Source organism: Scardinius erythrophthalmus, assembly GCF_964197995.2.
Source record: "Scardinius erythrophthalmus genome assembly, chromosome: 3".
NCBI lineage: Eukaryota > Metazoa > Chordata > Actinopteri > Cypriniformes > Leuciscidae > Scardinius > Scardinius erythrophthalmus.
This window is the reverse complement of record NC_138223.1, coordinates 24,005,148-24,029,646: the sequence shown is the minus strand read 5'-3', so window position 1 is coordinate 24,029,646 and position 24,499 is coordinate 24,005,148. Positions and strand designations below refer to the sequence as shown.

Sequence of the window (24,499 nt, the reverse complement as noted above, 5' to 3'; positions counted from 1 at the left end):
AAGGCAAAACAGCACATAATCTGTATTAGCCATTACACTCGAACACTGAAGACAACAACCACACAGAAGGAGAAATGTAGAGTAAGCCCTTACCTCCTTCTCCACACACTACTATTTGCTAAGCCCTTTACACAATAGATAGATATTTTTGACTGGGAAATTATGCTAAAATTACAGTGTAACTGTGTGTGATTATGATGGAACAGCACATTCTGTTCAGCTATTTCAATTCCATTCGCTCATGAACTGTAGTAGTTAACCTTAGTTAAACCAGCTTCACATACAATCATGTTAAATGCATGGTGTAATGTAAATGCTTTCTGATCATGTCATACAATGAATCAAGATATAAACTTTGTTGCTGCTAAGGATTATGAAAGGAACACATACTGAATGAAATATGCTTTCATAGAACATCTAAGATCAAATTAATGCAGAAAGGCTTTTAGCACATTATTAAAAGTGCATAATAAAAGTTTAAATATGTATGACAATACTTATCCTCTTTCTTTACAGTTGTGTACCAAAGCCATGTTAATTGGTTTATTCTTACATGCTATAGGATATATGTGTATTTAAATTATAGTCCCAATATGTCAGTAGTGAGTTATGTGCATGATATGGTGATGAAGACCTTATAATAAATCAATCTATCTCATAACTTGGTAACTGGGACTTTAGCAACAGCAAACTGCACCAAGCACGAGGATTTGGCATGCAGTTGAATAAAATTACATGAAAAATTGTCAGTTTCTAAAATAATGCAAGGTTATATGAGGGGTTTTTTGGAAGGTGGAGGAAAAAATATTAATTTATAGATTAGATGAGATGCCAATGGCTCTGTTTGAACAGAAGTGCTGATTTGATTTTGAGGCTCTAAGATTTGGCTTTGTATACATCTAGTTTCAAAATAGTCTTTATTATTATTTTATATTATTCAGGATGAAAAAATGTATGCATTTTAGAGACTTGCAACTTCTACCTGTAGCCTGTCTGAATGATGTAGTTAATGGTGATGATGACGTTGTGATATGACACTCACTTTCAAAATACACAAAATAATTGCACACAACAAATAAAAGGAGAATTTGACAGGAACATGGAACACATCTTTTGTCTGCTACTATTCCTGTGTTCCGTTCACTATTTTCCCCAAACCCCAGAAGGTGCTGATGACAAGTGTGGTTAAGTGTTCTCTGATTAAGAATGTTAGCCTCACTTAGACCTGGTACACTGAGCTTCTCTCTGAGTGAGGGGCTTCTTTGACAAGCCCGAAGTGAGATGTGTTGGAGCATGCAGAAACGAGTTGTCCAGCCCAGCCTTGTCCAATTACTCTTCTCTGGGGGCGTTGTCATCCAGTGGAAAGATGGCGGTCAGGCAGGTCGAGTTCTGATTAGCCGTCATGGTAGCCACAGTGTGGAGAAGAACTAGAACCAGCAAGCAAAGTTTCAGCCGGCCCTGCCCGAGCCGTGGAGTCCCTGAGGAGGTCACGGATGTGTGCTGGCAGGAAGGGTGAGTTCTTTTTAAAGTGCCGTGGGAACGGCTGTTGGACTTCTGGTCCCACCGCACATCACAGCACTCTGGCTCCTGGTTGATGTCTGGTTTCTCTGAAAGCCCTGGGGTGTATGCAAAAACAGACATCCATGTTTTGATTTTGAAAACACTCACATTGTACGATAGAGCAATACGCCTATCTGACTGTAAAAAGTTCCACTAAAATGATTACTTCAAACACTTTGTTTTAAGGTATGTGCACATTCATTGTACTTACAGTGTACTTACCCAGGAAAGTACTCAGTGATATCTAACTACATGGGTTAAGATTAGGTTTAAGGTTAGGCTCGGAGCTAGTACCAGTTATTACTGAGTTATTGTAATTACTACAATAAGTACATAGTATGTACATGCGAAACAGGACTATAAAATAAAGTGTTCTTTTTTTAAAGAACTGAATATTCATCAAATTTTATAACTAACAGCTCTAGCATTGAAAGTAGAGCGGTTAGTCAAATGGATGTAAGACATTGCATTGTTCCATCATGTTTTAAAAGGTTTGTGAAAAGTTTTTTAAAGGAGCAAACTGGTTCATTACACACACACACACTAAATAAATAAATAAATATAAAAATAAAGCAATTTTTTAAAGCCGTTTAAAGACTTCACTTCATGAAATGCTTTGTGATCAAATGCTGTAGTGTTAAATAAAAATATTTTTTCTATGTGCTCATTAATTGTTTCCCGGTGCTGACATTCCTGCAATATCGCATGCAGATTAAATCTAAATAAAAGCAGAATTAAAAAGTCAGCTCATGAGTAATTATGAAAGATTAAAGAGGTTTCAAATAACTACATTTAGGTGCTCACACTTTTAAAAAAAATGTAAAAAAAATTCATGCTGACAACAACTATTTGTAGGTTTTTGTCTTTGGTTTGTCACTGCATCACTGCTAACATTGTTGTAATGTACAAGATGAACAGCCTTTACTTATTTAAAAACCATCTGCTAAATGATTACATGTAAATGATGTTTAATATTATTATTATTATTATTATTATTATTAAATTTATTTTTATTAGATTACAACAATTGATATTATTATTATCATTATTAGGGGTGAAGACTCTTGAGCAAAGAAGCCATAGAACGTGTTCCTCCACCCGAGAGAGAATCCAAGTTACAGCTGGTACTTCATCGTTCCAAAGAAGGATGGGGCGTTGCATCCAATTTTAGATATGCGCCATCTAAATCGATCGCTCAAAAAGCTCATGTTCAAAATGTTACGTTTGAAGCAAATTGTGTCTCAAATCATGTCTGAGGACTGGTTTGTCCTGATAGACCTCAAGGACGCTGTAGCGACAATCACTTCTGGGGAATAATTAACTCAAATGAAGGGAATATTCATGAGTTTATGAATATGATTTGCTTATCGTCTACACAGATTAAATTACCCAAAGAGGGAATATTTGATCAATTGTCCGGGTAACTTTTACCAGAATTAATTTCAGTTATCTAAACAAACTGTTTGTCCCGCAAACTTTATGTAAGACTTCCTTATCAAAAATCAATAAAACTACCCTTCTTACAAACTCCAAGAAAGATTAATTTTCTGGCCATGAACATTAATTTTCCTGTGTTTATAAAATTAAACTACTCAACGTAGTAAATAATAAAAGCTTCGTAGCTTAGATCGTACGTTTTCAGGGACTTTTATTTGGTGAGCAATAAAGCAGATTCAATTCAAGAAGATTATTGGGTTTAATAAAAACAAACTAAGGAATACATAACTACGATTCACACAGAGTAAATATGCGTACAGAGTACGACTAGTAAAACAATACAAGACAAACGAATAACGAATGAGAGAGAGATAGAGAGAGAGAGTGAGAGAGAGTAAGAGAGTGACAGAGAATGAGAGAGTGAGGATGAGCGAGAGAAAGTGAAAGCAAAATGTCAGGATGACAATTTTCACAGTTAACTCTTGAGAGACACCAAGATTACAATGCTCAAAAGCAGACACAGCCTTAGATGTAAAATGAAGGTTTGATACTTGCATTAAAGTCTTTTGTGCTGCTGAGGCAAGAAGGCACGCTTGTCGGTCTTTCGGAGCTGTGCGTTCTTCTCGTACTTCTGGAGCAAAATGGGGTTCGCGGGAAGTTTTTAAAAAGTCTACTCAAAGTTAAGTTGCCGGCTACGTTCACTTCACTGAATGTAGGAAAAGGTCCGAAGACGAAAATAAAGACAAAGATTAAAGAAAAGAAAAGAAAAGAAAAGAAAAGAAAAGAAAAGAAAAGAAAAGAAAAGAAAAGAAAAGAAAAGAAAAGAAAAGAAAAACGGCGAAAACTGCCTAAGGAGTCGTGGGACAACTCTCACAGACGAAGTGCTCTGAAGAAACTTTCTGTGTCAGTCTCTTATGGAGAGTCTTAGTTTACGCCTACTTCGCGTACGTGGACCAACCACCTTCAGAGATTTCAGAGCGGAAAGATTTCCTTTGTCCTGTCGGGAAGGTGCATCTGCGTAGTTTATGACGGTGTTTAGAATTCGTCATTTCTACCCAGAAAGATGGTACACACAGAATAATACATTTTACTGTAATCTCCTATGTATGAGTGGCTCAGTCAAACTGAGACGGTTACCGAGATACCAAGCACGGCAGGTACAGGAGGTGGGACTACAAAGTTATATAAGATATGCATATTATAAGCATTTAGAGTTTGATTAACACACGATAAAATTGTAGATACCCCAATATGACATGGTCATATAAAATGCAACACAGAAATATATCATAAACATTTGGTAATGTCCTTATATGAGTAAATCAATGGAAAGTCCTTGTGTGTGTGTGTGTGTGTGTGTGTATGGATTGCTCTGTATGTGTGTGTGTGTGTCTGTAATGTCACGTAGAAAGTCCCATTATCTCCCTGGCTGAGAGAGAGAGAGAGGGGTGCATTGGAATTCTTTTGAAGCTTGCAAAGCCAGGAGAAGGAATGTTAGTTTTAAGTCCTGGAGTGTCTCAAGGATCCCCTAAAGGTGTCACAAGTGCAGACCTAGCGGCACCAAAGCTGCGAGTTACATTGGATGTCTCACCGGTCTAAAAGCTCTCCTGAGAGAAAGCACATGTTATCAAGATCTAGTCCGGAATGAAAGAATGTGTCCAGAAACACAGAGTCAGAATTTGTTAATTCATAACAAATGAAAGCCCAGATGCTACAGTCCCCCTTTTTGTCAGATGATGCCCTGGTGTGGACATCGTCGGACAACACTCATCACCATGGTCGGATGGCAGGTGAATCATGACGGTCGTGTAGCAGGTGTTACCTACTTGTCCTCAGCCTTGAGTTCCTGGGGCTGAGGGTCCATCTCGAGGAGGTTTGGCACAATCTCTGCCTTGGTACCTTTGTTCCGCAGTTTCCGTTTGAAAACTTTGAGAAAAAGTGTCCTGGGGCTTAGTCATAGCCGCTCGCAGCTCGTTGATCTTTTTAAACAGGAAGAGGGCCACGCCCAATGTCAGGGTGTAGCCTACCACTGTAGAGAGGCAAAGTGCAGTATCGGCGGCAGTCCAAGCTCGGATGACAGGCGAACTGGACAGGATAGGCAGTCGAGACAGTGCTCGGAGGGCCGTGTCGACGGGGGTAATGTCAACTAGCTGGGGCCCCCCTTTCTCAATCCTCAGTTCCAGGTCTGGATCTAGGGAGAAGTTGTAATTCTTGAAGAAGGATGGCATTTCCAGTTCTGATTGATACTCTTCGCTCGGAAGATGGTACAATACCAGATGGAGGATGGCATGCTTTGGCACTCGAACCCACATACTCTGGTTGAGCAGGTTGACCCGAGTGGCAGTGTCATGTTGGTCGTAAGTAAGGGTAGCTGTACGCACAGGTGTGTTAACGAGCCACCTGTCACCTACAATCTCTGCTTGTGTCTCTGTGACTTGTGTGCGAGGCTTGGCTTCGGCAGGGCAGCGTGTGTCGCTGACCAGGGGTTGCAACCCGCAGATTCCTTCAGTGTTGTCTCTGAGGAAGGGTTTGCTAGGGCAGAGATAGTGAATGTCTTTGGTCAAAGTACACATGTGCAGATTTGGGGCCAGGTACAGCTGTGGGTGAAGTGGGATGGCGCTACCCAGAGAGTAAGCGAGGTGAGTCTGAAGAGGATCAGCTAGTGTGGTAGTAGCGGCGGCCAGCACAGTTTGCACAAGGCTCAAGGGTACCAGGTACGGTGGGATTCTACCCATGGATAGGCTGTCAATTGAGGAGCTCAACCCCCGCAGCATGTCTGTCATCAGGGCTGTGACCAGCTGAGTTTGGGCAAAGTCATTCTGGAAGACTGTGAACAGCTGTTTCATGGAGTTTACTGTTTGGTTCAGTAGAACGCTGTGGGTACTGAGAATCACCACCGTTCCTTTCAATGTTTTCCCGAGGGTCTGCAGGGATGCACTCTGGATGGTGAGCTGTTCTCTCAGCTGTGGAATTTCAGTCTGAATTTCGGCCACATGTCGTCTCACGGTGCCTAGGCGCACTGCGTTGACACTAGACATACCAATGTTAAACAGAGTTCCGACGGCAGCGGCAGCTCCGAGCAAAGCTCCCAGGAACCGTTTGGAGCGGCGGTTGTGTCCACCTAACTCCGCTTGGGTGATGGTCATCTTCTCCAGTTGGCTGAGCATGTGTTCGACATCGGCCTCAGCGTGAGCGAAGGAGTCCTCTGTCCATCGGGTACCTGCCCAGCTGTATTGAGCTACTACGCTGGGGTAGTGTGCTCTGTAGACGTTGCGGGGATCGAGTCGAACATACACTCTCTGAGTGTGGGTCCGGTAGTTGGTGATTAGGAGTCCAGATTGTTCCCTCAGGATGATGCCGGATGGTGGGCCTGCTGAGATGATGTCCAGTTGCGGCTGTCCTCTGGTTGGCTGAAGGCACAGCATGGCAAACCACAGCAGCATCCTGGTAAAGGCAAAAGGGAGAGAGAGAGAGAAAGGGAGGAAAGATTTCAGCGAGGGTAGTCCTTGGTTGGATAGGACAGTCTTTTCGCTTCGAGTGCAGCGCCTGAGTTAAGCTTGCGCTGGCCCATATTCTGCCACATTTTGCCGCATGCCGGGCCGGCATGTCGCTTGCTTCAGTGTCTCATCAGTGGCTCTGGTGCTGTGGTGTGCAGCACATGATGCGTCATGGGCATAAATTGGCCTTACCCCCCTTTTGCGCCGTGGCACCACAAGCTTTGGCGCTGTGATGTCAGACGGTGCACAACTTAGAATGTTGTTCTGTGCACGCAGCATGTGCTTGGTGTCATGCAGTGGTCTGAGGCACTGGTTGTCAGTGAGTTTAGATGGCGTGCGAGGGTGGTTGGAGGGGTTTGAGAGGTGGTTAAGGCGAGACACTACAGGTGAATAGGGTAAAATTTTTAACTAGCAGATATCACCATGAAACTTTCCCAGTTGATTACCTACATTAAGATGAGAAAAAAATGTATTACAAGTTTTCTGTAATTTAATGTTTAAATATGCAAATTAGGCAATTTTTAATTAAATATGCGCTATTTTGCATATATTTTAAAAAATTAAATCTGAGTATTGGATAAAGCCAGGTTAAAAATATTTTTTTCATTGTGTTCACATATTAGATGGGAAAAAAATTACAGAGGGATTTATGCATATCTACTTCTGTTATCCTGTAAATCAGAATATACTGTCAATAGCCTTAAAAAAATGATTTTCGGCATGTTTTTTGGAATAAAATGTTATATAAATCAGGCTAGGAATAATATATTTACTAATCCCTCTGTAAATGTCTTCATAATATAACTAGGTACAAGACTGGAAAGTTTGGTGTACATAGGTGCTACTGAAGTGGAGATTTCGGACTTGGAGTATGAGAGAAAGGTCATTTTGAGAAAACGGGCTTTAAAGATTTATCATCAGCCAATGAGATTGCGCATTCAGCCCTTTTACTTTCGCGATTGGTTGCTGATAAAAAGGAAATGACCATATTTGGATCCGACAGCATTGTACAGTGAAGAGAGAGCTTTCCAGCCGTGCCTGTGATGACAGAGAGCAGACAGAGATCGCGGATCGGCGGGAGGATTTACAACAACAACTTTTGTTGAATTTACGTGAAATCTACAGACGCAAACAGACAAAGTGTAATAAAATAAAGACCTAAATGTGTATTTCGGACTTTTTTTCACCACAGTCTGAAAGAAGACATGTTATTGAAGACAAATATCCAAAAATCTCAAAATTGACCAGTAAAAAAAAAACTATGTTTTTGCCTGCCGTGTCTCGCCTTAAGCAAAGTCTTTATGGAGGTGTCAGAAGCCTGCATGTCCGCTATGTTGGTCTTTGTAAACAGCGGAGCCAGCGTAAGCGGCTCTGAGGTAGGCAACCACAGCTTGCCGTTTAGTGCGCCAGGCTTGGCGAGGGCATGAGTTTGGTCATGTAGCTGCAGGTCAGTCATGACCTTGGGGCAGCAGGTATCAGAGTCTTTGGTGAGCTGGAAGGTGCAGGGTAGCGGATTCGAACCTTCATCTGGTGCTGAGGCTGTGTCCCCATGGCTGGCTGTGGGAGTGCCCGTGAACTCTGTGACCTGACAGTCTGGCTCTGCGGGAGTTCCCGTGACCTCTGTGACCTGCCAGTCTGGCTCGGGTGACCTGTGTGACTGGAGAGAGTGAGTTTCTCGCACTTGAGCCCAAATTTTCAGCCGTTTGAGGTCCAGTAAAGGCTCAAAGCGATCTAGCAGGTCTTTGCCGATGAGGAGTGTGTAAGTGTCCATTGGTGAGATGTACACGGGATGGACTAGACTCATAGGACCAATTGTCAGGTGAATGGAAGCTACCTGGTCAAACCGGATGTCATTCTGGCTGTATGACTGCACATTCAGCTCACAAGTGTGAGATTCAAGAGTTCGATTCTGTCTCTTAGCTTCAAATTTGAGTCTTTTGAAAAGTTGAGATGAGATCACAGTGAGGTCTGCTCCTGTGTCTATCAGGGCTTCAAGTCTCACCTCCTTTTCCAAGGTGAGGGCTAGGTAGAGTTTCGGGGCCACCCCCTTTTTCAATCAGGTTGCCCAGGAATGTTGGCGTCAGGGCTGGTGTGGTGATCGAGGGGCGGTTAGGGCCGGAGTCGTATGGCTTGCTGCGGAGGCAGCTAGCCAGAACAGCACTTCCTGGTACTTTGGGATGTTGGTCCCAGGTGTGAGGGATTGTGCTGTCTTGTTCAGGGTGTGCAGCTGTCAGCTGTGGTGCTGGAGTGATGCTGTCACTTTGTGATGTGACAGCTAGCTCTGTAGTCTGTGGATGACGAGCAGTGTTCGGGGTGCTTGGCTCAGTCAGATGGCAGTCAGAAGTTGGTTTCAGTTCTTATGCTTAGGCATAAGATGTCTGGTTCGTCTTTTTTGTCTTCCTTGCGAGTTTTCATGTAAAGAAGCTCTTTCAGCACCCTCAGGATCTCTGCTGTCTCAGACGTGGCTGCACTGTGTTTTTCTGATGTGGGCTCAGGATTGAGCTTACCAGTGTCGTGTCGAGAGTGGTTCCACTGCCGGCTGTCGGGGCTTGGTGTCCTGGGAGATGGAGATCGGCTCTTTCTAGGTCGCCGGCGGGCTTCCCATGTGGCTCCATCCTTTGGGTGGTTGGATGGGTGTTGCCGGTCCCAGAATCTTTCAGAGCGCTCGCTCTGGTGCTTTGGATGAGCACCATCACGGTTGTGCTGCCCTCTGCTGGCCTGGAACGGTCTTGACTCTCTGTAAAAAGGTCTGTGACTGTGGTGTTGTTGGGCGCCCTCTAGGGTCAGCTCTGAACAGTGCTCAGAGACAGGGCAAATTGTGGGGTTTTTCACAGTCTTTTCAGAAACAGTCTTTTGCTTGGTGTAAGCTTTATGGGCTAAGTCCCGTAACTGTTGGGTAGACATGCTACGTGGACAAGCCCAAACTCCCAAATGATAATTTAATGTGGGGTGCAGCAGGTTCCGGAGGAACAGAGTTCTGAAGTTAACGTCTTCCTCCAAACCTGCTTCATTTCATGCTCCGAAGTAGGCACGTCAAAGTCGGCTGTAGAAATTCGGTGGGGTTTCAAGTCGACCTTGCTTGAGGTCCATGGCGGTGATGAGCCCTTGGTCTGATTCTGGGTCAGAGAATTCATGAATCAAAGCTTGTCGCAGCTGCTGGTAGTCCGTTTTGACAGTCTCTGGTTGACGGTCTAGGAAGCTGTGTACGTCGTAATTCTGAGCAGGTACAATCTGTCCCAAGTGGTCACGTTAGCGACAGTTTGCAAGTGAAAGTCTATGTCCTGCAGATAGGCGTGAACGTCATGCCCTCCTGCAGGATCTGGGCTGAAAGTAGGGATGTTTCTGGCCAGCTTGTCAAGTTCTCTGGGAGCTACGTGGCCGTGGCTTGTGACCAGGACTTTCTGGAAGGGCTCTCCCTCCTTCGCTGCTGACGGAGGTTCGTGGAGGCTGGCTAGTGACATCTTGAACATTGGGCTTACACCCCCCTTTTCAGCTCTAAGCTCTTGGCTGAAAGGCTGGGACCTGCTGGTCAGGGGAAACTCTGTGGTGTGCGTTTCCCCTTCCCGGTCACTTTGCAGTCTATAGGAATGTTTCAGTTCTCTGTGAACAATGTCAAGTTCATATTTGAGATCGTGTCTCTGCTGAGTAAGCTCATGGATTTCAGCTCGGGCCACTTGTAAGTGTTTTTCACAGGCCTTGGCTTTAGCGTCTCTTTCTTTCAGTTCAGTCTCTGCTCTTGTAAGGAGAGCTTCACCTTGTCGGAGTTTTTCTCGAGTACCACTCTGGCTTCTCTTTCCGACTGTTCTCTTTGGTCTGTGTCAAGGCGAAGATCTTGCAGGGCATTTTGAAGTCTTTGTACTTCCTCCTGTAGTTCTGGATCTGTAGCATCCTCTTTCTCACGCTGGTCTTGGGTCTCGAGAAGTAGCTGATCTAGACGACTCTGGGCGTGGGCCTGGTTCCTCCGGGCTTTAGCGCTGCGGCTTCCTGCTCCAGGTCGAGGTTGCTCCTTTCGCTGAGCCGTGCCTGGGCGATGAGATTGTGAGCTAGGCTCCCGATGATCCTGGCGAATTCCTAGCTCTGGATCGGGTCGTGTGCCATCAGCTTGTCCAGGTCGGCGTCCAGCTGCTCTTGGCTCAGGTGCTGTAGGTCACTGGCGCCCTTGGGTAGAACAGTGTTCGTCATCGCTTTCAGCCATGTCTCGAGGTTGTTCCAGTGAACTGCGGGACTGGATGAACGGGACATACTGGCTCACTGTAGGCGAGAGAAACACAGCACACACACACAGAGACCAATGCAAGTTCGTTCTAAGGCTAACGAACTATGTTAATACGTGCTATGCTGTCTATGAGAATTTGGGCTAACTGATGCAAACAGTTAGACAGTTAGGCGGTGCCAATTAACTTGGGTCGACGAAGGACCCGAAATAGAGATTTTTTTTGACAGGCAGTAGCCTAGCGGGTCACGTAGTGAGACCGGCTGCTTTGTTGTCACTCTATTTTTTAGCTTCCTTGGTGACTCTCACAGGTTACTGTCTCTAGGTGAAATGAAAGAAACAAATCACAACAGAACAAAAGGATAGAAAAGGTCAAGGTGGGACAAAAACACTAGTGATGACTAGGTCTGAAATTAAATAAAACAGAATAGTAACACAGTACGTGTTAGGGAGAATAAGGAGGCCTAAGCCTACGACCACTGCTAGGGTTTAAGATAGGGCCAACATGTGAGTGGGGGCTATCGGGGTAGGAAACCTAGGAGGATGGTGTGGCTTGGGGAGAGAATATGGGTTTTACCTTATTTAGTTTGCCTGGAGTGAATTGAGGCCACTCAGGTGGGAACCAGCGGCGCGGTTAACCTCTCCGACGGCTCCAAACACTTGACCGCAGTGTTCTCGGGCAACTTCGTTTTCTCCCTGTACCAAGGTGTGCCCACTCAGACAACTTGCGACTTTACGCACAACCTGGCAATGCCAAGGTGTCAACGGCCAGACAGCACGACAAAATTGACAGAGTCCAAAGGAGTGGCCCCTTCAACAGGCCCCAGTTCGAGTAATTGTCTCAAAATTGCCTTGTGTGTCGCTGGTGTGGTTTCACCTTTGGCGTGCCAAATTGCTGATGTCGAAGTTGCGTGCCACAACCGATGGTACGAGATTCGGAAGTGTCCGAAACTCACACATGGCCAGTGTCAGTAACGCCGGTCGGGCCAACCTCGCTCGCGGGAAACCAACCAGAGATGACTGTCAAATCACCACGGGAATACTACAATAAATACACAAAGTATGAACAAGGGAAACTTAAAGTGAATTAAGGCTTGCTTGTTTAGAACCAATTGAGTAATTATGTATATAGAAATAAGAGGCAAAGGCTTTACTAAATAATGATAAAACAAAAGGAAATTATGATAATGTTGGTAATTATCAAAATGACCTAACCCAAAAGAGAGATAACAAAAAAAATAAAAAAATAATAAAATAAATAAAAAATAATTAACAATAAATAAATAATAAAACAAAATAAAAATAAAAAGACAGGATGAACCCAGGAGAAGAGGCAGGCCGCAGTAGTGGGTTTGCGCCACAAGGAGGCGTGCTTCCTCAGTGGTGGTCCACCTGACTGAACAGACAAACTTAATTCAAATTAAATTCAAACAAGTTTAAATATTAAATTTAAATAAGCATGTAAGGAAATGTAAAAATCAGAATGATATCTGATAATAAACAAGATAAGAGTAAAGTATAAGAATAAAATAATTAAAAGAGAAAATTAGAAAATAAATGAAACAATTCAAAACAGAATTGAAAGGAGGAAAAGAGTGACAAACCAACTTGGTAGGGAAAGCCACACGGTGGCGTTGTTTCCCCTAAGTGGATATCAGTGGCTGAATAGACAACTCAATTTAAATTAAAAATCAAGGTCTGAATCAAATTTAAATAAGCATGTAAAGAAGATATAAACAGGAAAAATCAGAGTAATATCCTATAATAACTAACCATAACAGTGAAGTATCATCAATAATTATAAAATAATCAAAAGAGAAAAACAATTCACAACAGAATTGAAACAAGAGGAAAGAGAGCTCAATAAGCCGACTTAGAAGGTGGCGACCACAAGGGGGCGTGGTCTCCTCTAAGTGGGTATCAATGACTGAGGAACTTGATTTAAATTTAAGTTAAAGAAAAATTACTTTTTCTTTTAAACTCAAATACAAATAAGTGTGTTCAATCAGAGAGAAAGGAGACTTGGCTGGCGCCGAATGCTAGTAAAACTGCATAAATGAAAACATTTATAACAGTAATCACAATTCACATGCCCTCAAGCCAGGGAATGGAGTGAGGCTTGTTCAGGAGAGAGTAATAGCAGAAAATAGAACTATCCGAAAATACCCACAAGATGGTGCTGTCGAGCCCACCCAGAATAAAGTTAGTTCAGAGAAATGCTCACAAGATGGCGCTGTTGCGCCCCCACGGAATGAAGTTAGGGTGGTGCGTAGTTCGAGAGCTACTAAACATTTAAAAGTCGCCCTCTGGTGCTAGACAGCGGAATTACAACCTACTTCAACTTGACTCAAAATCTGAGCGTGTCTCTACGCGTCGATTTTCTGCAAAAATCACAAATAAACAAACAGGTCTCAGTGGACCTTTGGTGCTAATAATACTACGAGCGTATGGCGGGGTTTCCTTTGCCGCAAATACACACGTGGACAACAGGAATTTTCCGTCTGTTGCTAAACTCCCTTACACATTTTTCACAATAGCACTTATGATTTAAATGTATTAGGTTTGCAATTGGGTAGCTAAGCCAATTTTAACCAGGAGTTTTACCGTTTTGTTGAATATCACTGGACTAACCACGAATTCAATAACGATAGAATGTAAGGCCTTCTACTACTGAATCAAAAGGAACATCGCTCTCGATCAGATTTACGTCACGCACTGAGAGAAGTTTTCTTAACAGGCGGTATTAAACAATATTAACAATGTACGGACTGCAGAGAGATTCCGTCGTCTCTACAGGACATTTAATATTGTAACTGCAGTGTACTTTCAGCAAATAACAGTGACAATAATGTTAGGCATTTTTAGAAACTGTTAATGTGCTGAAAAGCTGGCTTTGTGCCGAGTGAGTTCGCTTGAGCGCGACTTAACGTTATCTCACAACTCAAAAACGCGCGTGCATAATATTAATACCCAAAATACACATGAATGTGAATCTGAATATTGCTCACAAAACAAAGTTTGAAAATGCCCGCGTTCTTCCACCACTCTATAGCGACAATCACTTCTGGGGAATAATTAACTCAAATGAAGGGAATATTCATGAGTTTATGAATATGATTTGCTTATCGTCTACACAGATTAAATTACCCAAAGAGGGAATATTTGATCAATTGTCCGGGTAACTTTTACCAGAATTAATTTCAGTTATCTAAACAAACTGTTTGTCCCGCAAACTTTATGTAAGACTTCCTTATCAAATATCAATAAAAGTACCCTTCTTACAAACTCCAAGAAAGAAAAATTTTCTGGCCATGAACATTAATTTTCCTGTGTTCATAAAATTAAACTACTCAACGTAGTAAATAATAAAAGCTTCGTAGCTTAGATCGTACGTTTTCAGGGACTTCGATTTGGTGAGCAATAAAGCAGATTCAATTCAAGAAGATTATTGGGTTTAATAAAAACAAACTAAGGAATACATAACTACGATTCACACAGAGTAAATATGCGTACAGAGTACGACTAGTAAAACAATACAAGACAAACGAATAACGAATGAGAGAGAGATAGAGAGAGAGAGTGAGAGAGAGTAAGAGAGTGACAGAGAATGAGAGAGTGAGGATGAGCGAGAGAAAGTGAAAGCAAAATGTCAGGATGACAATTTTCACAGTTAACTCTTGAGAGACACCAAGATTACAATGCTCAAAAGCAGACACAGCCTTAGATTTAAAATGAAGGTTTGATACTTGCATTAAAGTCTTTTGTGCTGCTGAGGCAAGAAGGCGCGTGTGTCGGTCTTTCGGAGCTGTACGTTCTTCTCGTACTTCTGGAGCAAAACGGGGTTCGCGGGAAGTGTAAAAAGTCTACTCAAAGTTAAGTTGCCGGCTAAGTTTACTTCACTGAACGTAGGAAAAGGTCCGAAGACGAAAATAAAGACAAAGATTTAAGAAAAGAAAAGAAAAGAAAAGAAAAGAAAAGAAAAGAAAAGAAAAGAAAAGAAAAGAAAAGAAAAGAAAAACGGCGATAACTCCCTAAGGAGTTGTGGGACAACTCTCACAGACGAAGTGCTCTGAAGAAACTTTCTGTGTCAGTCTCTTATGGAGAGTCTTAGTTTACGCCTACTTCGCGTACGTGGACCAACCACCTTCAGAGATTTCAGAGCGGGAAGATTTCCTTGTCGGGAAGGTGCATCTTCATAGTTTATGACGGTGTTTAGAATTCGTCATTTCTACCCAGAAAGATGGTACACACAGAATAATACATTTTACTGTAATCTCCTATGTATGAGTGGCTCAGTCAAACTGAGACGGTTACAGAGATACCAAGTACGGCAGGTACAGGAGGTGGGACTACAAAGTTATATAAGATATGCATATTATAAGCATTTAGAGTTTGATTAACACACGATAAAATTGTAGATACCCCAATATGACATGGTCATATAAAATGCAACACAGAAATATATCATAAACATTTGGTAATGTCCTTATATGAGTAAATCAATGGAAAGTCCTTGTGTGTGTGTATGGAATGCTCTGTGTGTGTGTGTGTGTGTATGTGTGTGTGTCTGGAATGTCACGTAGAAAGTCCCGTTATCTCTCTGGCTGAGAGAGAGAGAGAGGGGTGCATTGGAATTCTTTTGAAGCTTGCAAAGCCAGGAGAAGGAATGTTAGTTTTAAGTCCTGGAGTGTCTCAAGGATCCCCTAAAGGTGTCACAAGTGCAGACCTAGTGGCACCAAAGCTGCGAGTTACATTGGATGTCTCACCGGTCTAAAAGCTCTCCTGAGAGAAAGCACATGTTATCAAGATCTAGTCCGGAATGAAAGAATGTGTCCAGAAACACAGAGTCAGAATTTGTTAATTCATAACAAATGAAAGAATGATTCATAGCCCAGATGCTACAACGCATAATTACATGTATCCATCCATTCACAAAACAGGAAGTTCCTTAGGTTTGCTTTCACAGGCGAAGCACTTGGCTCAAGTGCTCAACATTAAGATGTCATTCTCACCCACATGAAAGAGCTGGGGTTGAGGCTGAACTTTCTCCAGCACAGAGAAAGAATAATTCCTGGGCGTATTATGGGATTCGACAACAATGCTGGCACGTCTGTCCCCTGCACGTATCGATTCTATCCTCGCAGTCATGAAAGAACTGAAGGTGGGCCAGTCACGCACTGTCAAGCAGTTTCAGAATCTGTTGGGTTTGATGGCAGCAGCATCAAACATGATACCTTTTGGCCTGCTGTACACAAGACCCTTGCAGTGGTGGCTCAAGACCAATGGTTTCCCAGAGGGGCGACCCGTTTTGCATGATCAAGGTTACGATCAGATCCCTTGGTACCTTGGTTATGTGGAGGAATCCCTGCTTCTTGTCCCAGGGTCCTGTGCTGGGAGCTCCTTGTCATCACAAAATGCTTACGACGGATGCTTCACTCACAGGCCGGGGGGTGATCCTAGATGGTCGTTCGACTCAAGGTCTGTGGTGGGGTCATCATCTCTCATGGCACATAAACTGCCTCGAAAAATTATGGCTGCTTTTCTGGCACAGAATAACTTCTTCTCTGACCTCAGGGGCCATCATGTTCTTGTCCAGACAGACAATACATCGGTGGTCGCCTACATAAATCACCAGGGGGGTCTGCGGTCACACTTACTTTGCAAACTGAATCTGCTTTGCCCAGTCAGGGCACTAGATGCTTATATCCACAGAGCTGCCCTGTGGAGTAAAACTGATCAGCTGTTTGTGTGTTTTGGGTCACACAGAAAAGAGCACCCAGCTTCTAAGCAGAGAATGAGCAAGTGGCTAGTCGAGGCTCTCTCTCTTGCATATGGGTTGGCTGGCCAGCCTTCACCTTTGACTGTCCGGGCCCACTCAACTAGGAGTATGGCGGCTCCTAAAGTCTTACTATCAGGGGCTTTTCTTCAGGATGAATGTGATGCGACGGGCTGGTCCTCTCCGCACACATTCGTCAGGTTCTATGACATTGATCTGGGCTCCACCCTAGGGTCCCAGGTGCTGTTGTCTTAGTTGTGCTCACTCAATTTCACACAAGACAGGCACTTGTAATTACGGCGGAGTGGGCATGAATGTTCCCATAGCATCATAAACTTCCGACACAGCGCTTGTTCCCTTGAAAGGGAATGTCTCGGTTACGACTGTAACCATGGTTCCCTGAAAAGGGAATTAGACGCTACGTCACCCTGCCATAGTTTCGGTGTGCCTGTGACCAACTTGCTTTAGCCTAACAAACATTGTTTGGTCTGGGTTTGCTTTATAGCTTCCTGGTCATTACAACACCCACCTATGAAGTTCCGTCACGCTATTGGACTGATTTCATACAAGCTTAAAGACGCAATCATGCAGAGACGTTGCCATAGTGGGGTAAACTTCCTGATGCAGCATCTCATTCCCTTTTCAGGAACCATAGTTACAGTCATAACCGAGACGTTGATGTTACCTATGCCTTGTCAATGTAAAGATTATGTTAAGCATGTTAATAAAAAGTACTACAGGCTTTCTTCATGTCTTTATAACTTACATAAACAAATGTTTACTCTCACGAGCCATCACACAGCGCCGCCGCTCCCACCACGCGCATCACGCGCTGTGCGTAGGGCACCAAGTGCTGAGGGGGCACCAAAAATAGCCTAGTGAAAAAAACAATTATAATGCCGATATTATTTCATTAGCCTATAGAAATATTATTAGGCACATTTTAGCCATGTATATGTAACAAAAAAGGGGGAACAAGATAATTGAATTGCTCTAGTCTAGAAAGTACCGCCCCCACCGCCCCCCGTTTGATGGTCCGTGCCGGTTGTTCGCTCGGGCGCCTTTGCGAATGCGAAGGACGCGTTCGCGCGGGCGCCTGACGAAGTTTGACAGACAGACTGTAGGCAACTTTTTTGGAAATGGCCCCTAAAGGACAGCAGGATCTGAGAAAAGAAAGAAATAGAAACTGCGAGATGATGCCCGTGCATCACTTGCAGGTAAGTCCATGTTTAATCATTCTTAAATACGGGAAATGTGCTGCATGTGCTGCTGCTAATCGTAATGCGCCTCGAACTTGCTGACATTAATGTTAGCAAACTATGTTATAACTTCTAACTTCGGTTCAAGCTAAATTGAGATTTTACTGTTAAACATTACCTATTTTACAATAACTGACGCCAGCTAGCTGTTACTATCTTTCTTTAGACATTGAGCAGTAGTTTATGGTTTATTTTGACGTGAGGTGGTTAATACTTTCTCAGTAACAGTTAACGTTAGCAGTCAGTGCAGTGCACATGGTAGGCTAACAATTCCTGTTAAATATATATATAAAAAATATACAATGTCATTATGAATGATATAAAGCAAACATTACTGTTGAATTGTGTGCATTATTGCACCTCATTCTATTATGCTTTTATATTAGATTAGATTAGATTTATCAAATAGTTGATAAATATGGAATAAAGGGGGAGAACTCCTTGGCTGCCATGCTTTCAGTTTTAAATGTTTTTTTTTTTTTTTTTCCGGTATGAGATTCTTTGTTTGAATATTTTGTCTAATAAATGTAATTTATTCAAAGTGACACTGAATTTGGGAAAAACATGTTTGGATTATTTTGAGAATTTTTTATTTTGCTATTCTGTTTACTGAAGAAAAGTTTGCACTTTCAAATGTGTAGTGTGTGTTGGCTATTCTCACATATGTTTACAAAGCGACACTGTGAAGATATTACTTTCTCTTTTTAGTGTTCTTAAGTTTTATACTGTGATGCTGCTATTGTGTTATTATTGGTACTGAGTTATATGTTTGGTAATAAAAAGTTAAACTGGCAAAAACAAACGTTTTTTTTTTTCTCGGGGTTGGGGTGGGGGGTATCATAAAGGAATTATGCTTAGGGCACCAAAATGGCTAGCAGCGGCACTGCCATCACACATTTGCGAGCTTGCAGATGTAATCTCTTAAGTAAGAACAAGTGGTAACACTTTATTTTACAGTGTCCTTGTTACATATGTTACATGTACTTGCCATAGTAATAACAGTAAATTATGCATAATTACATGCAACTAACCCTCAACCAAATCCTAACCCTACCCTAATCCTATAGTAAGTACATGTTGTTAATTATTATTACTTAAGCACTTAGATGTATAATTACATTGTAACAATGACACCTTAAAATAAAGTGTAACTGAACAAGTTAAAACCGTGCAGGCCTCCGTACGTTGTTCAACCGCAATGACTTTTAGAATTTCTAATGGTTTGATTCGCTCAAGGGTGCTTCCCAGTACTCAAATTTATTGCTTCCTTGTTTCCTCGCTCCTCCATCACAGTTGTATCCTTCCCTCGCATGGGGGTGGAGCTAAGACATGAGAAAAGGAAGAGAGGAAAGGAAACGAGGATGCACAAATAATAAATGAGAAGCACCCCACATCTGCATCCGATGCATCTCTGATATCAAAAACACATCCAGGTTCTTTCATGCATCCTCTGTACTTGTGTTCTTGAGCTCCGTCCCAATTCGCTTTGGGACATACTATCACGTCATAAAATTGCGTCTTTAACAGATGATCTGTCGCATTACATGCATCATGTCACCGTAAACTGCCCTTAAAATCATCTTGTCACTGTTAACATCCTCCACTTTTAATTTCTTTTAATTTCCTACCGTATTGGAAAGTAAAGAAATAACACATTGACAGTCATGGGTCTTACATGTGGAGAACTCTCCTCATATTTTTGCATAATGATGCATTTAAAAGTTGATGGCCAAATGGATCTTTACAAAAGTTGATGTTGCAGATGTTGTTAACATTAAATAAATGTTTTTATCATGTAAAATAATGATTATTAATCACTTAAACCCCTTTATCCAAACCTGTATACTTAACTGTCATGCACGTTTGTAGTTTTGTTTTTGTTTTTTAGCTCTGAACCGAATCATCCTCCAAAGGGTGAATGTGATTTGACCAAGTAGAATACGTTCATGTTTACTCTTTTGATTGAGTAGCTATATACTTTTTTTTTAGTAGTAAATAGGGGAGAGCGGGGCACAACCTAACGCGGGGCTAGTTGTAACATCCTTGTTTTAAATATTTCCACACATGCTAGCATGACGAAACTTAGTGTATTTACTAGTTGCCATATCAATACTATATAGAGAAAAAATTGCATCAAAATTCAGAAATCTTTGGAAGATATCACTGAACATTTATTTAACCATAGCAACAGTAAATTTCTTATTTCTGATGTTAAATTTTCATCTCTATTTGTGGCATTTATTTTAAATTAGACAAAACTGATATTATTTTAATCTCCAATATGTTATTTAACAGTTGAGATAGTTCTTTAATGATTCGCTAACCAGCAGAAGACACTAGCAGGGTTTAAATCCCAGTTGTGCAGTTGGGCATGTTGTAACTGCATTACAATGTGCCTCTATTAGAACTATGCTATTCTGTTCTATACTTTTATGAAATCTATTGAGAAAACATGAGAAAAAGGTGAATAAAGACTAATAGTCAATGTTCAGAAATTATTAATTATCATTATGTTTTGAACTATGTTGTATAGCTGTGTCTTCCGGTGTGTTCATCCGGTGTGTTCATTCATTAATTATTTAAAAATGGCTTTATTTTATTATGAAAAAGTTAATAATTGTATTTTATTGAGAAAATATTTTAGTTTGCCTTGTATATTTTTTTTTATTAGATCAGATACCATTTTAAGCTGTCATATTGTCATGTTACAATGTGCCCCTCACATGGTACAATGTACCCCACCCTATGTTGTCACATTTCACTTCCATTCTTTCGGGGTTTATCAAGAAAAAGCATATTAATGAAACAAAACCACATAATTGTACTAGACGTGTGAAATAAATGTTGGAAAAAATAAATATTCTGAACCCTAAGTAGATTTACACAAATTGAGAAAGTCAAAAAACGTTAGGTTGTGCCCCGCTCTCCCCTTTCATATATTTACATTGTTTGAAAATATTGATTTATAAGGAAAATGTCACATAACATGGTATAAAAGCTCACAAAGATGATGAATACACAGAATAATCTAACATGCAGGTGATACTCTGGAGAAACAGCATTGACATTAATGCATACATTGACAAGAACGGAGGAGAACACAGGGTTTAAATAATCAGGAGAACTAACAAGATGATTGACAGAACAGGTGAACATAATGACTAATTAGACACAGTAGGAAAACTAGGGCTGAGTCTGAAATCGCCCCCTATACCCTCAAATGGCGTTATTTGAGGGGACAGCCATTTGTAGTGGTGTCTGAAACCATAGTGGACTTAAATGAGTGTACGCATCCAATTCCACATTGCAATGGAAAATGGAAAGAGTTAAACTACAGTTAAAGGTATATTTCAAGTGTTAAAAAATAATACCTAAATAGGAACATAGTAATATACTTAAAAGTGCAAAAATAATATTGTGAAGTGTGATGTTATGTTCACTTAAAGAAAACTTACAAGTATACTTCCAGTATAAAACTAAGTTGTTTACTGAGAGTATACTTCAAAGTGTACTGGTCATAAACTAAAAAATGTGCTACAAGTATTTGATTAGTGAACTATCAGTATACATATAAGCTCAATTGATGTGTACTTATTTATGTAAGGGTAGGGTTAGGACTAAATCTTCAGACAGGAATGTTGTTCCAAGATCAACAATATATGTTGATCCAGGAACATGTCAAAATCACGATGACCCCTACAAAGCACAGTGGATTGTGGGCAATATTAGCCATTAGAGTGTACACGGATACACACTTCAAAATCTACCAGATATAGTACACCATAGGTTTTTTTTTTTTTTTTTTTTTTTTTAGTATACTCTTTTCAACATATACTATGCTTTGGGACACATTTATTCTAAACTCACAAAATATTTAGGATGGATAGTATTGGGATGCAGGGTCGGAATTGAACTTCGACGGTTGATGATGACGTAGAACGAGAACACAAGGACGCAGGATCGAATATGAACGCATATTAAGAAGTGGCCCTTGTTTTTTCATCTCCATGTGTGAATTTCAAAGCTAACATGATATGAAGATGATTGGCCTTTTAAAACTATAGAAAAAAAAAAATACCCTGGTAATATCTCTAAAAACAAAAACGTTTCGGTCTTGTTATAGAGCTTAAGTACTTTGAATAATTTAACCATCCCAGCCAGCTTCTTGACCCTGTTGGCAATATTTTTTCTGATTTGTATAAAGTGTAAGTGAGTCGCAGGGAGTAGAGAATGCAGGCAGAAACTGCAAGTGACGTCACTTGCAGAGGAAGTGCAGGTGACTTCAGTCAGACTATTCTCAATATATTGCATACAAAAGTTGCAACCAGATGCACATATTCCTCAACACACAAAACTCAGACATGGTGATGATCAACAATTGTAATTTAGTAAAAATATGAAAAATATAAAACTATAAACTATAATGTGACAGCTAAATAACAGTGACATCAACAGCAGCAGCAGCAGCATAAATCAAGCTAGAAAATGCAAAGCAATAATAGTTGGAGTTAATACAGGGAGGATTAACTGTAGGATGAGTCAGTTTACTAAACTCAAGTGGACTAAACAAGAATACTCTATTCACGAGTTCACACTTACAAATAAGTCAGATAGAATAAATGCATATTTGGCGTGCTGTCCGAGGAGAGGGCTCCGGGCTCGATATTTGGCCCGAACCCAGAGTACTCCCCCCGTATTCCTGGCTGTGAAAGAACAAGCCAAGAGTGAGGAGTCGGGGTGGTGGAGGGATGCTGAAAACTGTCAAGGAAGTTAGGTGAGTTGACAGAGTGAATATATATATATATATATGCTTCCTCTCATGCTGATAGGGTAGACATGGTAATTGTTTGAGTTGATTGATTGATTGATTGCTTGATTATTTGAACGTGCTCCTCCCGAACTTTGTTAATAAAACATCATAACATGTTGCTAACAAAAGTTGTTACTTAGATTCTCAAGTACTTGCTGTCCCAACTTTCCAAATTGAGTTATCTGAGCAAACAATTGTACATTGAGAAATGTTGCTCGCTTTCTTAAATCATAAATGTTGGGTTCAATTTCTACTAATATTGCTTATTAAGTGTTTTGTTTTGTTTTGTGACCAAAGGCCTGACAGTTTCATAAATTGTCCAATAGATGTCACCAAAAAGCTGTATAATAATCCAGCATGTGTTTCATTCTGGTATTTACATATTTCCTTTAAATATGTTCTGAAATTTTGCTGGAAAATGCTGTTTAACTTTAAAATTAGCTTTGGTCTGTGGAACAATAACATGCTTTTAATTTTTTTTTTTTTTTTTTTTTTTTTTTAAACAAACAGGTTGCAGCTGATCTTGCTCTCCTTAATGTGTTTAATGTTTTGCTCTGTTGATGCTGTTAATTATGGTTGGTAGTGTACAACTGTACATTCCAACCACCCCAAATTAAGAAAGCTGCAGGAAATTGATGATACTCTGCAAATTACTTTGTGGTTCCATAAGTTTAGAAAATCCTGAAAATCTTAAAACTGAAAAATCTTACAAAGATAACAACAACTTTATTTACTACTTATTTTTACTTTACAGATCTTGTTTTACTGATTCAAATATGCATACAAGAATTTGATATTTTAATGGTTACATTTTTACTTTTCATTGCTTAATTAGTAACATTAGAATTCTGCTTGGCACAAAAAATTTAATTATTAACAACAACAACAACAACAACAACACTTAAATATAATAACATATCATATGGTGCAATGATAAAAATCATACAAAAATATTGATAGGATTGGCTGCCGCTGTACTGTAGCCTACTGAGATCTCAAATACTTGCATACCAACCTCTACATATAAAACTGGGAGTGCCACCATGTATAAGGTCATCATTGTCAGGCAATATGAACGGACACCTCTGCTGGACTTCAAGACAGTACTGCTCACAGGGAATCTTATGACTGCAGCCTGACTGAGGACTCTGGAAATACTGAGCACAGAGCCAGGGCTTGTAGACAGTCTGCAGAGAAAGCAAGCAAGAAAGAAACAAATAAACAAAGTGAGTGAATGAATGTAAACCATTCAACTTTTAAAACAATGACGCTGTAGGTTGAATTTAACACATTATTTATACAGTAAAGCCCTAAAGCACATTTACAATCCCAGAGTTTTTACCACACTCTAGAGTTACTGACATTATTGTCACCACAGTGCCAACAACAAGTGTCATTTTTTATTTGATATACAATGCAGTGACAAATTATAGCAAAGGACTTACAACAATATCCCCATCAATCAGTTGTGCAGTACGCACAGTGACCAGCAGATGGGAGGGTTCCACATCAGACCTGTTTGCTAGATTCATCATTACAGTTTTTTTTATTCGCTTTGGTACTATTTTCACAAGTTAGGTGTACATTTTCCAAACTCTTAGTGCTAATATCACAACAGATCATCAAAAGTGCACTTTTTTCAAACATTTCATTATGTTTTCAATTGTGTTAGTACAATACACAAAATCACAAAGTATCCTTTCCACAACACAAAATAAGTGTTTCATCTACATACGTTTCATTCACAGTAACTGCCTTTCATAAAGCTCTTACTACCAAACTTTTGATTTGCATCTCTTCTTGTTCAGTTTAATACATTTGTCTATTATTTAATCCAACTGATCTTGGTTAATCAATGAATCATTTGGTACACCTATAGATTTCAATAGATATTGATTCTATATACAGTTTCTATAGAACTTGTTTGCAATTTCTGATATGGAAAAC

General features: G+C 40.8%; 1 protein-coding gene across 1 annotated transcript; it reads right to left on the bottom strand.

Annotated features, from left to right (window-relative positions):
* Positions 1-1,329: 1,329 nt before the first annotated feature.
* On the bottom strand, positions 1,330-24,084 carry LOC308687860 (NALCN channel auxiliary factor 1-like; the record flags this gene model as incomplete). The annotated part of the gene is made up of 3 exons (XM_081360688.1): positions 1,330-1,607; positions 23,556-23,739; positions 23,998-24,084. 3 exons carry the CDS (start codon positions 24,082-24,084, stop codon positions 1,330-1,332), a joined length of 549 nt encoding a protein of 182 aa, XP_081216814.1.
* Positions 24,085-24,499: the final 415 nt, after the last annotated feature.